The sequence below is a fragment of the Phyllostomus hastatus genome, unplaced genomic scaffold, assembly GCF_019186645.2.
Source record: "Phyllostomus hastatus isolate PE091 unplaced genomic scaffold, TTU_PhHast_1.1 phas_contig_196, whole genome shotgun sequence".
In the NCBI taxonomy this organism is placed as follows: Eukaryota; Metazoa; Chordata; class Mammalia; order Chiroptera; family Phyllostomidae; genus Phyllostomus; species Phyllostomus hastatus.
The window spans coordinates 2,956,060-2,969,839 of NW_025333709.1; the positions used below are offsets into that span (position 1 = coordinate 2,956,060).

The window sequence follows — 13,780 nt, forward strand, 5'->3', positions numbered from 1 at the left end:
CTTTTTTTTAAAAAATATTTTATTTATTTATTTTTAGAGAGGGGAAGGAGGGAGATAGAGAGAGAGAAAGAGAGAGAAACATCAATGTGCAGTTGCTGGGGGTTATGGCCTGCAACCCGGGCATGTACCCTGGCTGGGAATCGAACCTGGGACACTTTGGTTCGCAGCCCGCGCTCAATCCACTGAGCTATGCCAGCCAGGGCTGAGTTTTTGCTTTTGATGTTATGCCCGGAGAGGCTTCTCCAGAACACTCGCGGGTGCCCCCCGTGGGCGGGGGGACTGACTCTGCTCCAGGGGCAGTGTCTCGGGGGGACGGCCCAGGGCCGAGTGGAGGAGGCCGGGGCGTGTGGGGTGGGCGGGGGCAGCAGACACGTTTCCCCGGGCATGGGAGGTGGGCGGCGCCTCCTGGGTTTGGGCTGGGCCTGGAGGAGCTCACTGGGTCTCGTTGCTAGCACCGTGCCCGGTCCCCTGTGGAATGGCCTTGGCGACAGGGGTGCCCCAGAGAGCCCGGCGTGTGGGAGGAGAGCCCTCAGAGGATAAACCGGCGCACAAGCCGCCCCGTGTGACTCATGCGCCCAGCTCCGGGCCCTGGAAACGGCCCCTCGGCCCCTGATCTGCCCCAGAGCTGGTGTCCCTGTCACAGAAGGGACACCGGCTGAGCGCCCAGCCTCAGGACTCCTCGGCAGGCCGAGGCAAAGGAGAGGAGCGTGCTGCAGGAGCAGACGGGTGCTGTCTCCTGGGCGCAGGGAGGCCTGCGCGTTGGTGCCGCTCCTGGCCCGTGAGACGCCGGTGGGCCGGGGCCCCCGCGCCATGGAGGAGTACGTGCTGTTCGTGCTGTACTTCTCTTTTTTCCTCTGCCTGTGCACCCTGGTCTGCCTGTACTTCTCCGGCTGCCAGGAGCTCACCTACAGGCACGAAGGTAGGCGGCCGGCTGGGCTGGGGGGGCAGGGGGGGTGCAGGCGGGGGGCCACCCGTCCCTGCGCCTGGTGGCTCCCTCTCTGGGGGCGGTCGTGGGAGATGCCTTGGCGAGGAGGCTGAGGGTCGGTTATTTTGGGGTCCCCTCTTTTCCTCACCTCTGTGTAGTCCACGTGTCACTGGTTGGAGTCCTTTACGTACGTGCAGTCATTTTTCCCCACAAACTGCATTTGAAAACTCTGTAAAAGGAGCACAGCACCCCCACCCGCCCTCCTCCAGGAGAGCTGCTCCCTCCTCCCTCCTGGCAGACGCCGCCGCCTCAGGGCCTCGGTCTCTGGGACGGTGCTGTGCTTGGAGGGGCGGGGGGCCCTCTGGGCTCTGGGGACAGGCAGCTCTGCTTTAGAGGCACATCGCCAGCTAAGGCCCCGCATGAGGGCTCCACGATGGGGCATCAACCAGCTGTCCCTCGGGCTTTAACAGTCAGACCTGCCGGGGGCAGTGGCACGCGGGGTCACTGACCCCCAGGACGGCCCAGGTCGTTGACAGGGTTATCACAGCGCGGGGTCCTTTCCTGGTCCCTTGGAGAGTGTGCGGCTTGATGGTCCCCGGGGCTGTAACCGCCGTGCCAGGCAGGGCGCTCCCTGCACCACCGAGCAAGGCCGCCGGCACAGCAGCAGACGCTGGCCGCAGACACAGACCTGTCCCCAGGGCGCGCGGTCGGCAGGGCTCCCAGGAAGTCAGTGGCGGACCGGAGAAATGCCGAGCCTGGGGCTTAGGGCGGTGAGCCGCCTGCGCCGCCGAGGTGTCTCAAGGGCTGCAGGCGTGTCCCTGCTGCAGTGCCGCGGCTGCTGCTCCCTAGGGACTGTCTGCAGGGTGCCTGAAACCTGCCAGGGGTGGGGGGTGGGTTGCTTGTCCGTCCGGAGGGGCGCTGGGCCTGTGGTTGTCTCCAGCCTCCGCTCGGAGGAAAGAACGCTCTTGAAGTCGACGGAGCCTTTTCGGTCCTCGCACGCCCCCTACTGGTGAGACTCGCTGGGCGCACGGCCGGGTGGCTGCGCCGCTGGTGCTGGAGCGGACCGGAGGCACAGCTCTGGGAGCACCTGAAGCTGTCCGCAGGCACCTGAGCCAGTGTGGCATCGAGGTCACTGCAGAGACATGCTCGTGGACCCTCACTTAACAGCCAGTATTTCCCGAGTGTGCCGGGCCCCAGGCTGCCGTGCGAGCGAAAGAGCTCGCATCCTGCTCTCGGGGAGCAAGCTCCCCGTCCCCGTGGGGCTTTTACACCTCGGGGGGAGACAGGTAATAAACACAGCAGCAACATAGGTGTTATGTCAGGAGGCGAGGAGCGCCAGGGAGAAAAGAAAGGTTAGGCAGGCTGGTTAGAGGGGGCGGGGCTCCGAAGCCCCTGGTGTGGCGGGCGGGGAGGCCCTTGTGAGAAGGTGGCCCTTGTGCAGACTCGAGGGGAGTGCAGGAGAGACCCACGTGGGTCGTGGAGGAGAGCGCCCTGCCATGCAGGGCCAAGGCCCACGTGGCAGGCCCGTGGGAGACTTGGGAGCATGCTCCATGGTGCGGCTGGAGCACCGTGGTGCAGGACGGGGCAGGGGAGGGGAGGCTGGAGCAGGGCGGGAGGTGGCTCACACAGCGTGAGACCACAGTGCACTCTCTGGCTCTTCCACGCAGCCATGCCGGGCCCCCGGGCTGAAGGACAGGGTGGGAGCCGGCGGGTGGTCTCCGTAAGTTCAGTGAGAGAGGGTGGTGGCTGGACCAGGATGCAGGGGCCGGAGCAGGGATGGGGTGGCTTCTGGGCTGAGGTGGAGCCCACGGGAGTTCTCCAGAGGCATGAGGGCATGCGGTGCCGAGGGGCACCCAGGCTTTGGGCCCGAGCAGCTCTAAGGACGGGGCTCTGAGACTAGCACATGCTAGATCGTGGGGGCGGTGGGCGGCGGGTGGCGGGGGTGCGTCACTGCCCACGAGGCCCGTGGAGCCCCTGGGGAGTCAGGAGTCCACGAGGTGCTACCCGCCCCGGCGTGCATGAAAAGTAACAATGCGGCTTCCATGTGATGGAAGCAGCAGCAGCAGCAGGAAGACGGGCTGAGCGCAAGGACATTTGAGTGGTGCGTGGGGGTGGTAGGCCACCTCCGGCAAGGCCTCTTTAGGCTCTGACTGTGCAGGTGACACGGGAGGCCTCCTCCCTCTCCCTCTCCCTCTCCCTCGCTGATGTCGGAACTACCCCTCAATCACCTTGTGAGCTGTGGGTCCAGATCCACTCTTCTCAGGTCTCGGAGCATGAGGTTGCAGACTTGCATTGGCTGAATCCAGCCAGGTGGGCGGCGCCCTGTGCATGTGGGGTGCGCCTGGGGCCCCAGTCCTGGCAGGGGATGGGGCAGAGGCCCTGGACAAACCCGTGGGAGCCTGGGGCTGGGCTCTGGGTTTAGTTACGGTTCTTCCTTCCTGGTCACGAGAAGCATGCACCGATTGTAAAAAACAAATGAAATTCTTCCCAGGGATTGTTTTGGGGAAAAAGCCCCTGTTCCTAGAAGGAGATGACCTGGAGATTGCGGGCAGATGTCTGCAGCCCCCTGGGGATGGAAGCTCCCTGTGGCCAGGACCAGGCCTGGTTCTGACCGTGGTGTCTCCCCCAGAGCCCCCCCCAACCCAGCGTCCGACCTGCAGAAGGTGCCCCACCACCTGTCGCTGGGTGAACGCGTACACACAGGGATGAGTGAGGGGGTGGGGGAGGGGCTGGGTGGGGTGGCCCCAGGTCGTGACGCCTTGGCATTCAAGTCACCTGTGACTGAGTGCTGGGGGCGGGAGGGCCCATGACACTCTTCCTTCTAATTCTGCAAATGGGGTAAGTGTCCTGTAATAAGACGGTAAAGGAAAACTGCATCTCAGTGCAGGTCGATGGGGACCTGGGCCACGCTCGCCCTGCCGGTCAGAGTCCCCGGGTCCCTCTGTGGATGCTGTGTCTTTCACTTTTCCCTGTGTGGCAGCTAAAACTAGATCCCCCCACCCCCGGCCCACTCCCCACCCCTTAGCACAAGTGTGCTGAGTGTCAGCACGTGGCACAGGGCATGCGTGACCTCGCTTTGGCTCACGGATGAGGGGAGAGTTCCGTGTCCCTTGGAGAGGGGCCAGTGACTTGCACAAGGTCAGCAGCTCCCCAGCCCAGAACCTGGGTCTGGCCAGCACCCACGGCGGCAGCCTGTCCCCACCACCTCTGGCTGCCTCCTTTCCCACCCCGCCCACCAGGAACCCCGCCCACCAGCCCTGGGGGGCCCTGGGGCCCAGATGGGGGCGTGGCCTGCCCTGGCTCGGGGACCTGGCAGTTCCGGGTGTGTGCCTGATGCCGCTCCTGTTGTCTTCTGCAGAAGCATGTTGTGGAGACATTTTTTGGATTTGACGAGGAGTCCGTGGACTCGGAAACGCTGTCAGAAACGTCCTGTAACACGGACCGGACGGACAGGGCCCCCGCCACGCCCGAGGAGGACCTGGACGATGTAAGCGGCGCTCGGCCCTGCGGTGCTGGTCGCGGCGCCTCCGGCCCCTGCTGCCCACTGAGCGCTCGGAGCCCGGAGGACCTGCGGTGCCACGGCCCCTAGTGCGGGCCGGGGCGGTTTTCTGCTCCCGGCCCCGACTTCTCTGTCCCAGAGGAGACGTGAGGCCACCTCAGGGAGACTCACCCTTTGCGGGTGACACTGCTACACGGTGTCTGCCCCTCCTCCCCCACACATGTGCACACACAAATGCACACCCACGTACATACACAGCACACAGGCTCACACATGCTTGCAGCCGCCTAGTGGAGGCGGCGCGGCTGGCACTTGCGCTGTGGAGCCCACCGTGGGTGGAGAGGAGCAAACACTGTGAGGGGTGTGAGGAGGGCAGTACAGCCCCTGCAGTCCCCCTCCCCCCGCCGAGGCCCCGCCTCTCACTCGCCCGCGTGCCCGACTCGTTCACCGGGGGTGGCGCACAGCCTCTGCCCGCCCCTCACCGACCCCCCGCTGGAGTTCTTTAGCACAATGCGGCCACGCCGGACACGGGCTTTGGATGTGCTCTTTCCCCCGACCGCACGTGACGGGCGTCTTTCACCCCGAAACCCCGTTCCACGTCGCCCTCTCTCCAGCACGTGGGACGGCGTCACGTGGGCGGCAGGGTGGCTCGGAGCGCCCTCGCCTTGTCTCCCGGGCACGGGACTCAGGCGGTTCCCGGGGGGCTGGGGAGCAGCTGGGAGGGGACCGCGTGTGCTCCCGGCCGCCCCTCGCTCCGGGGCCCCAGTTACCCGCGCCTGAGACCGGGGCGTGAACTCGCCGGGTGGCGGCAGGTGAGCGTCCGGGCCCTGGCGCCGGGAGCCACGCCCAGTCATGCGTTCCTTCGTTTCCCAGGCGACCAGCCGCGAGGAGGCGGAGCTGAGGTTCTGCCAGCTGACCAGGGAGTACCAGGCGCTGCAGCGAGCCTACGCCCTCCTGCAGGAGCAGGTCGGGGGCACGCTGGACGCGGAGCGGGAGGCCCGGGTGAGTGCCAACCAGGGGGCCGGCGCTGGGGTTCTGCCACGTCGGCCTGTGGTGGGGCGGCGGGGGTGGTTTCTGAGGGGTGATGGGGACCCCTAGCAAGCCCCCCTGTGGCGATGCCCCAGCATCTGGCAGGCCTGACGGGAGCCGCCTTGGCGTCCTCGGGGCCCAGCAGGAGCTGCTGGAGGAGGTGAGCCCGTCCGACACAGGCCACGCGTGTGGTCCACGCGCAGGCAGCATCCGATGCTAACACTCTGTAGGGAGAGCCTTGCAGAGGTCAGACCCTCCTCCCTCCGGGGCTGAGCAGCCCCCTGGAGCATCCCTGCGGGTCCGGAGAGGGACTGTTGGGGTGCTCCTGGCCCACAAGGCCCTCTGGTCCCTGTTGGCCACCCAGGTCTGGGCCCCGCCTGCCCTCCTGCTGGGCTGAGCTCTGCCTTCCAGAAACTTCCACGTACGGTTCTTACTCCGCCTTGGGAAGTCGCACAGATCAGGGGCTGCTTGCACTCCTGCCTGAGAGCGACAGGGCCTTGGAGAGCACGCCCTGGAGCCCGTGCGGCACCCCAGGGCGTCCCCCCCGTTTCGGTCCACGGCCGCTGTGGGGGGCGGTGAGGGAGACTGTGGGGAGGGCACTGCTGAGCCCCAAAGAAGCCTTCGGCCGTGATCCGTGGGCCGGACGAGGTGCGTGGCTGGGCTGGGTGGGAGCTGAACCCTGCAGTTGTTATTGGAAAATGTATCTAGTTGCCAACATCCAAAAGTCAAGAGAAGCTACGAACTTCCGGCAACTCCAGGCTTCAGCCGGGGGGCGGTTCCCCTGGGACGGGACGTGTGTCTCCAGTGCGTCACCGTCCCCACCACTGCCTGTGACCCCACACTCAGCTTTCAGGCCCTGCCGTGGGTGCTCGAGGGCCCGGGAGGTGCACTGGCAAGTGGGACAGTGCTTGGTGACTGCCCGGTGAGCCACCTTGGACGTGGCCCGAAAGCCGGTGGAGACCCTGACAGGTCTGGCTTCCGGCTCGCTCAGCCCCTCGGGGGCACTGGCTGTCCTCCAGGCTTCCGTGTCCTTGTCCACAAAACCCGGAGGGCTGGGACCGGCAGCTTCTCCAGGCCTTTCGGTTCTTAGAACGCTGGCACCTGCCAACGCAGGTGGTAGAACCTGGGTGCGCCCAGGTAGGCCAAGTCTGAACAAGGGCTGGGCCGCAGCGTGACCCTCGCCGCCTCGGCCGGGCAGCCGGGGTGACCCGCCATAGCTTTCCGGTCTTTTCCACTCCAGACTCGGGAGCAGCTGCAGGCCGACCTGCTGAGGTGTCAGGCCAAAATCGAAGATTTGGAGAAGTTGTTGGTCGAGAAGGGACAGGTGAGCGTGGGCCCTGCGGTTCCCTGCGTTTATTTCTGTCCCCTCGGTGGGGTCCCTGGGCCGCAGTGCCGAGGGGGCCTCCGCTCCGTGGACCGGACTGCGTGCCCCAGACGCGTCAGCGCGCGGAGCACTAGCGGAACCCGGGCGAGAACGCCCCAGCTAACAAGCCTGCGTGCGGACCTTGGAAAACTCAAAACAAGCCGGGGAACCCTGACCTGGCTCGCCCTTTGTTTGCACAAAAATAGGACACAATTCCAGAAGCAGATCGGTGCTCGAACTCTGTTTCGACTTGAACCTGAAGAAAGGTCGCAGTTGACGGGTTGAGGTGTAGTTGAGAGAGGTGGCCGGCGCCCGCCGCTAGCCGTCAGTCATGCAGAGCCCTGCCCGGGACTCCCTGTGTGACTGTCCCTCGGGGATCCGGCTCCTTCCTTCTCAGGCCAGAGTCACCTCCCTGCGCACCTGCTCTGCCTGGTGACAGTGGGCACGGCAGAGAGGCAGAGCCGGGCCCAGACCTGTCCCCTGCGCTGGGGGGCGGCGTGGGCGGGGGGAGCGTCCTGGTGGGTCAACAGAAGCCCGGCGGCCCCTGGACCAGAGAGAGGGGAAGAAGGAAGGGTCTTCATCTGTTCCTCCACCCACCCTCTGGTCCTTCTTGAGCATGGGGGTGTGCTGGGCGCAGCTCGAGGCGCTGGGGGAGCTGCAGTGACCACGTGGATTCCCGCTGTGGGCTCATGGAACTGACCCTGGCGGGGGATGTGACCAGGCAAAGAACCGTGGTTAGCGCGGCCCCGGCAGAGGGACGGGCCGAACACAAACGTCCCTATCAGGATGCAGCCCCCGGCGCGGGGAAGCCCTCGGGCGTGGCCACTGGCCCGCGGGCTGCCGGGAGAGAGTGGTCCGCGGGCCGATCCATTGCGTGCACCGTTTCTCTGTCACCGGTCCAGAACCGAGGTCCTGGGCTTTCGGGGCCACGAGCCCTGGAGCAGGGGTGCCCCACAGAGCAGCTGCCCCCCCTTTGTGTGTTTGGAAGTTCCTCGTTAAGTGGCCCTTCCCCCACACTTTCTCGGTTTGTGTCCCCATGTGTGAACCTACCGAGTGCTTCTCCCTAGGACTCCAAGTGGGTGGAAGAGAAGCAGCTGCTCCTGAGGACCAACCAAGAGCTGCTGGACAAGGTATGTGGAGCCGGCACCCCCGCCCCACGAGGTCGGGGCCCCCAGAGGCTCCCCGCCCCTCTCCTGGCAGCACCCCCGGGGCCCGCTCTGAGAGGGACGCATCTTCCCCGTGGCTATCCGAGCCCTGTTCCTGGGGGCTCCCGGCCGCTGGTCCTGGTTCTGGTCCTGTCCTCAGGGAGGGGACCGTAGGGGACAGCAGACGAGGTCAGGGCCACCTGTCCTCGAGGGGCTTTTGAGCCCTTCCCACCCCCCAGGGGCGGGGCCTATGGCACTGATTGACGGGCGGCCCTCAGGCCGTCCTGGTCCCATTCCTGGACGGGAGGCCACGGGGCTAGCAGAGCTGAGTCTGCGCTTCCCTCTCCAGTCACGGAACTTTCCAGAACTCTCAAGGAGTTGGCTTGTGGAACAGATCTAATGCTTTGGGAGAGGGTCTTAGCTTAAATTTTTTCTTGTCTGCAATTCAGTGGGGGTTTTTTCCCCCCCATAAATTTACTGAGTTGTGCAGCCCTCACCACAGTGCAGATTGAGGACATTTTCCGCCCTCCCTCCACAACGGGCCCGCGGGCCTGCTTGCCACCAATCCCGTCCCCCCTGCCCCCCCGCCCCCGCCCCAGGCAACCACCGTGGCTGTCCTGCCCCTGCTGATCTGCCTCCTTCTCGCATGCTAGAGGGGTGGGTCCTGGCGTAGGCGGCCTGGCTTTTAAGTGTCCCGGATGCCAGAGCCGGACAGGCCAGGCCTGGCTTGCTGGGGAGGGGCCATGGTCCAGCCCCATCTGTGTGTCTGTCCACCACCCTGTGCTACTGGACAGCGGTTGGGACATGGGACAGGACTGGACGCTGCTGTGAGAGTGGCCCTGTGCATGAGGAGAGGTTTTCTCTCCACGTCCTGATCGCGGAACTCTGGGAGCCCCGGGAAGCTCTCACGCGGGACGGCCCAGGAGCAGCCCCCCCCACCCCCCCGTGCGCCGCACCCACCCACCCCGCTCCTCAGCTGCAAGGCCCTCTCCCCTGGGGACAGGCCCTGCCCTGTGCCGGCCCACGGTCATGGACGCGCCCCTCGTGGCCCCGGCGAGGGCCAGCGGCTCCCCCTCCCGTTAAACCCCAGCGTGTGTCCGCCCTAGATCTCCAGGCTGGAGATGGAGGAGCACCAGCTGAAGAGTGAAATGCAAGACGCGAAGGACCAGAATGAGCTGCTCGAGTTCCGAGTGCTCGAGCTCGAAGTAAGAGACCCCCTGTGTTGTAAGCTCTCGAACGGCACCGACATTCTCTTTGAGCCCAAACTGAAATTCGTGTGACGCTCCCAGACGTGTCCACGCACGCATGTGTCCGGGGGGCGTGCGGTAGCTGTTTCCTCCTCCCTCCCTCCCTCCCTCCCTCCCTTTTTTTTCTTTTTAAATCTGTATGTTCGGAATAATTTCACTGCCTTAACTGTTCTGGAGAGAATGCTCACCCAAGTCTTTGGACATGTACCAGAGCTAATATATTTATTGCCTACGGCTTGTTTTGCACTTAATAAAAATAATTTGTTTTTGCAATAGTTTGCCTTTTTTTATTTGTGTTTCATTTCCATAACGACTTCCTCCCTGCATGCCCAGCCAGCCGGGGTGCCCTCTGCACCCCGGAGCGAAGCGTGGCTGTCGTTAACGACAGACACCTTTTCACGGGGCCTCGCAGGGCGGCGAGGGGCACCTTTGACGGGGCAGGTTCTGACCCGGTGCGCCGCCGCCTCTCTGGTGCGCTCACCACTAGTCTGACCCATTTTCTGTTTGCCAGGGTCGGCGCAGGTAAGTGAACCTGGTGGAAGGAGGCGTGGGCGCAGGCAGTTAGGAACACTCGCCCCGCTGCTGCGGCCCTTTTCTCTGGTGGGTCCGGACCTGGACGTTGCCGTGCAGCCCCGGGAAACGGCTGCCCGTAACTCAAACGGCCACTCAGGGGTGCTCCTTGGCTGGGAGGGCGCCTGAGTCATGTCCCCGGGTGGCAGCTGTGTTCACCCTCCGGGCCCCGCTCTGCCCTCAGAGGTGGCCGCGTGCCGCGTGCCACGGCGATGGTTTCCCTGCCTCCCCCGGAGGTCTTCCTCGGGCGTGTGATCGTGGTGCCCCGCGGCCGCGTTGCTACTTCATAACCCCCGAGTTCCGTTGTTTGTTTCCGCTGAGTCGCCGTCGGCATTTTAAACCTGGCCTGAGGCTGCACCTGGTCTCTCTCAGCACCTGCAGTGGCGGACACGGAAGGGACCCACAGGCACAACGTCTCTGCTCTTGTTTTCTCCTCCTGGCTTCTGTCCAGATTCCGTGGGTGCGAGGACTTACCTGACCCCACGTACTTGGTCGTGCGGGCGCGCACCGCGGCCGCCTGTGTCAGAGCCCAGTGTCGCGCATGGTGTCCGCTCCTGTGGCGGAAATCGGGAGTCGTGTGCGGCCGAGACGGTTGTTGGCGCATCTGCCTCTGTTAGAAAAGCTTTCAGGGGACTTGGTTACTCTTCTTTCCCGTGAGAACTCTGTAAGTGTGGCTCAGTTTACTAGAAGTTTCTTTTAACTGTCTCCACCATCCTTTGGAGGCATTAGAAACCAACCTTCTGACTTCGCATTATTGGCATTCTCTTACGACCTGTTCCATGGAGATTCCGTTTCAGTCCCTGGAGAGCCCCCCCCACCTCCCCCGAGGACCGAGCTGCTGCGAGCTTTGTTCTCGGCTGAGAAGGGAAGTCAGGTTTTCTCTCTAAACCGTTTCAAGCCCAGCGTAGCCAGGCTGGGGCTTCCTGGACATGGAATTGAACCAATGACTCCCTCTCTCCTTTCGCCTATTTGAGATCATAGAACCAGCGCTGGTCCAGGGCACTGTGCTCCCCTAGGGACTCAGGGAGCCGTCAGTTCTGTGGCTGGGTTCCGCAGGCTGGGTTCTGTGGCCGGGTTCCGCAGGCTGGGTTCTGTGGCCGGGTTCCGCAGGCTGGGTTCTGTGGCCGGGTTCCGCAGGCTGGGTTCTGTGGCTGCGTTCTGCAGGCTGGGTTCTGTGGCTGCGTTCTGCAGGCTGGGTTCTGCAGGCTGCATTCTGCAGGCTGGGTTCTGCAGGCTGGGTTCTGCGGCTGGGTTCCGCAGGCTGGGTTCTGTGGCTGGGTTCTGCCGGCTGGGTTCTGCGTTCCGCAGGCTGGGTTCTGTGGCTGCGTTCTGCAGGCTGGGTTCTGTGGCTGGGTTCTGCAGGCTGGGTTCTGTGGCCGGGTTCTGCAGGCTGGGTTCTGCAGGCATGCCCGAAGTGTGCTTGCCTGCCTTCCTGCAGCTCTGGGAGCAGAGTAGCACCTGGATTTCTCCTCTGCTGGCAGGCCGGGCTGAGGCTCGAGGTGGCAGGGTGGCGCCGTGCCAGAGCCCTTGAGAGCGGGGTGCTGCTGGCTGCCATGTTTCATTCCTGCTAGTCGTTGGGCTCCCCTCCCCGTCCTTTCTGAAAATGCGTCACTTCGTGATGACCAATAAGCATCTCTGCTGGGAGAATGCTTGCTTGTCCTTCCTTAGTGATGGAGACCCCATTGTCCATCTGGGGGTGGAAGGACCACTGGTGTTGTGTGGTCCCCCCAGAAATGAAGAAGTAACGCAGTGTGAGCAAAGTCAGCGAGTGGTATTTAACAATGCTCGAAGCCGGGGTCCTGGCCCTGCCGCTGGCCCCAGCTCTGTCTCCAAAAGGAAAGCGGTCACACCCGCCGTGTGGGGCAGTGTGAGGGTTACCTCAGGGGGCGCAGTGCCCAGGGCACAGGGCACCTGGACCACCGTGGCTGGCGGCCTCTGGCCTTATTATTACCAAGCATTTCCTGGTGGCGTGTGACTCTCTGGGCTTCCTCCGCGCCCCTGGCCCTCTGTCGACCGTGTCTCCCCAGCCGCACAGGCGAGCGGTACACAGGTGTCCCCAGGAGGTCCGCTGGGCGCAGAGGCCCGACGTCACGCCGCGCTGCAGACGAGGATACTGTAGTCTGCATGTGCGCGTTTGAGTCCCATCGCTGCCGACTTGGAATTGGTCGGTTCTGCCGAGTAACGTGGGGGAGAGATGGCAGGCGGTGAACGGTTCCATCAAGTTCTGTTTTTAAAGCAAGTCTTTTCCCCAGGAGAGAGAGCGGAGGTCGCCAGCATTTAACCTCCAAATCGCCACCTTCCCCGAGAACAACAGCAGCGCCCTCCAGCTGTTCTGTCACCAGGAAGGAGTGAAGGTAGCGTGCCCGGGGCGGGGTGGCTCTGCCGCGGCTGCGCCCGCGCCCGCGCCCGCGCCGGGCGGGGCGTGCAGGGGGCGTGTCCTGGCGCCTGGGCTGGAGTTCAGTTGAGGGAGACCCCTGCCCCCCACCCTATTGCGGAAGTTCGTTATTTTAGCGAATCACCACCTCTTACTCTGTTTGTGCCCGCGATAAAGGAACAGAGGCTTGGGGTGCGGCCTGGAGGGCGGACCCCGGCTCGACCACTTCCCTGCTGCGCCCGGAACCTCCGTGAGCCCGGGTCTCTCCACGGGGCAGGCCCAATGGCAGCGCCCCCACCGGGAAGTGGGGGGTCAGTTCCCCTAGAGAAGCGCTCACTGTGGTGCCTGCCACCCAGGGGTGCTTCGGACCGGGGAGCTGTGGTTGTTCTGGCAGCTGGGTGTTCACCCCGTGCCCGGGGCCCCGTGGGCGCCTCGGGGGTCCTTTGGACCCACGGAATGCCCTGGCCTTTCGAGAAAGCAGGGACGGAGACTCCGTCCCAGAGCAGCTGTTCCCACCCTTTCCCCCACCCCATCCCCCTCCGCCCCCGAAGGAGCTGCTGGATTAGGCTGTTGCCATTGGCCCGGAGGGAGACAGGGCGCGGTGCGTCGGGGAGGCGCGAGGCGGTGGCTGTAGCACGAGGCGTGGAGGCCCCCCGGGACTCACTCACACCTGAACGTTGGCCATCTCTTCCAGGATGTGAATATTTCTGAACTTATGAAGAAATTAGATATCCTTGGCGATAACGGGGTAACTATGAGCGGCCGGGCCCCAGTGTCGTGTTCGCGTTTTGATTTGGGTGTGCTCTGTGTGGCTTTCGTTTTGTTATTTCCCTTTCTTTCTGATTTAAGGGAGCTCCTAAGTGCAATGGAAGGCTTTTGTAGGGCCGTGTCCCTGTGGGGGTGGCCGGGTCTGCCTTGGTCCTAAGTGGGGTTCTTGAGGGAGGCCCCCCTCTAGCCCGTGAGTGGTGAGGGAGAAGCCTTAAAGGGAACACTCAGGAAGAGAGACCCTTCGAGATCTCCGCCATCACAAGGCGATGTTTTTGCTTTCCGGAAAGATGGGCTTGGTGCCCCCCTCGGGGACCCACTCCCAAGTGGAGGGCTGGTCCTCAGGTCAGACAGGGTGACCCTGCTGTGAAGTCTGGCCCTAGAGACAGTGGGGGCTGACTCCGGGGGGGCGCGGCAGGGAGGACCTGCCGGCGACCCGCTCTCAGACGCCCTTGCCCGTTTCTGTGTTGTAGAATTTGAGGAATGAAGAGCAGGTTGCCATAATCCAAGCCGGGACCGTGCTAGCCCTGTGCGAAAAGGTAGAGACCCCCCCGCGGCGGCGTCTCTGTGCGTCCCCCCGGCCCCCGCTGCGCGGCACCGCGCAGGACGCTGCGCGCCGGTGTCTGGCTTTGCGTGGCGGCATGCGCGTTCATCTGTCCGTGTGCGTCCGCGTCTGCATGCGCACCTGCACGCCTTTCTGTTCTCTGACGGCACGTCACTCACGCCGATGGTGGAAAACTTACAGCCCACCGAAGGAAATGAACCCCCGTCCGGGAGACCGCCCCCAATGTTGGGTGCATTTTCCTCCAGGTTTCCCCGTGCCTGTTTTCTAGACGTACTTGAACTCCTCGTACTTGACTTCC

General features: G+C 64.2%; 1 protein-coding gene across 3 annotated transcripts in view; it reads left to right on the top strand.

Moving 5' to 3' along the window:
• Positions 1 to 13,780, top strand: part of JAKMIP1 (janus kinase and microtubule interacting protein 1) — an 84,999-nt gene that overhangs the window by 56,899 nt on the left and 14,320 nt on the right. For 2 of the 3 annotated variants that reach the window (XM_045834191.1, XM_045834190.1), the window contains exons 9-16: positions 4,284 to 4,412; positions 5,298 to 5,426; positions 6,694 to 6,777; positions 7,884 to 7,946; positions 9,068 to 9,166; positions 12,031 to 12,132; positions 12,847 to 12,900; positions 13,391 to 13,456. In XM_045834191.1, coding sequence (XP_045690147.1) covers positions 4,284 to 4,412; positions 5,298 to 5,426; positions 6,694 to 6,777; positions 7,884 to 7,946; positions 9,068 to 9,166; positions 12,031 to 12,132; positions 12,847 to 12,900; positions 13,391 to 13,456 — 726 coding nt within the window. Of the gene's footprint in view, positions 1 to 4,283; positions 4,413 to 5,297; positions 5,427 to 6,693; positions 6,778 to 7,883; positions 7,947 to 9,067; positions 9,437 to 12,030; positions 12,133 to 12,846; positions 12,901 to 13,390; positions 13,457 to 13,780 lie in introns of those variants that run through there. The other variant, XM_045834192.1, reaches the window with a different exon arrangement.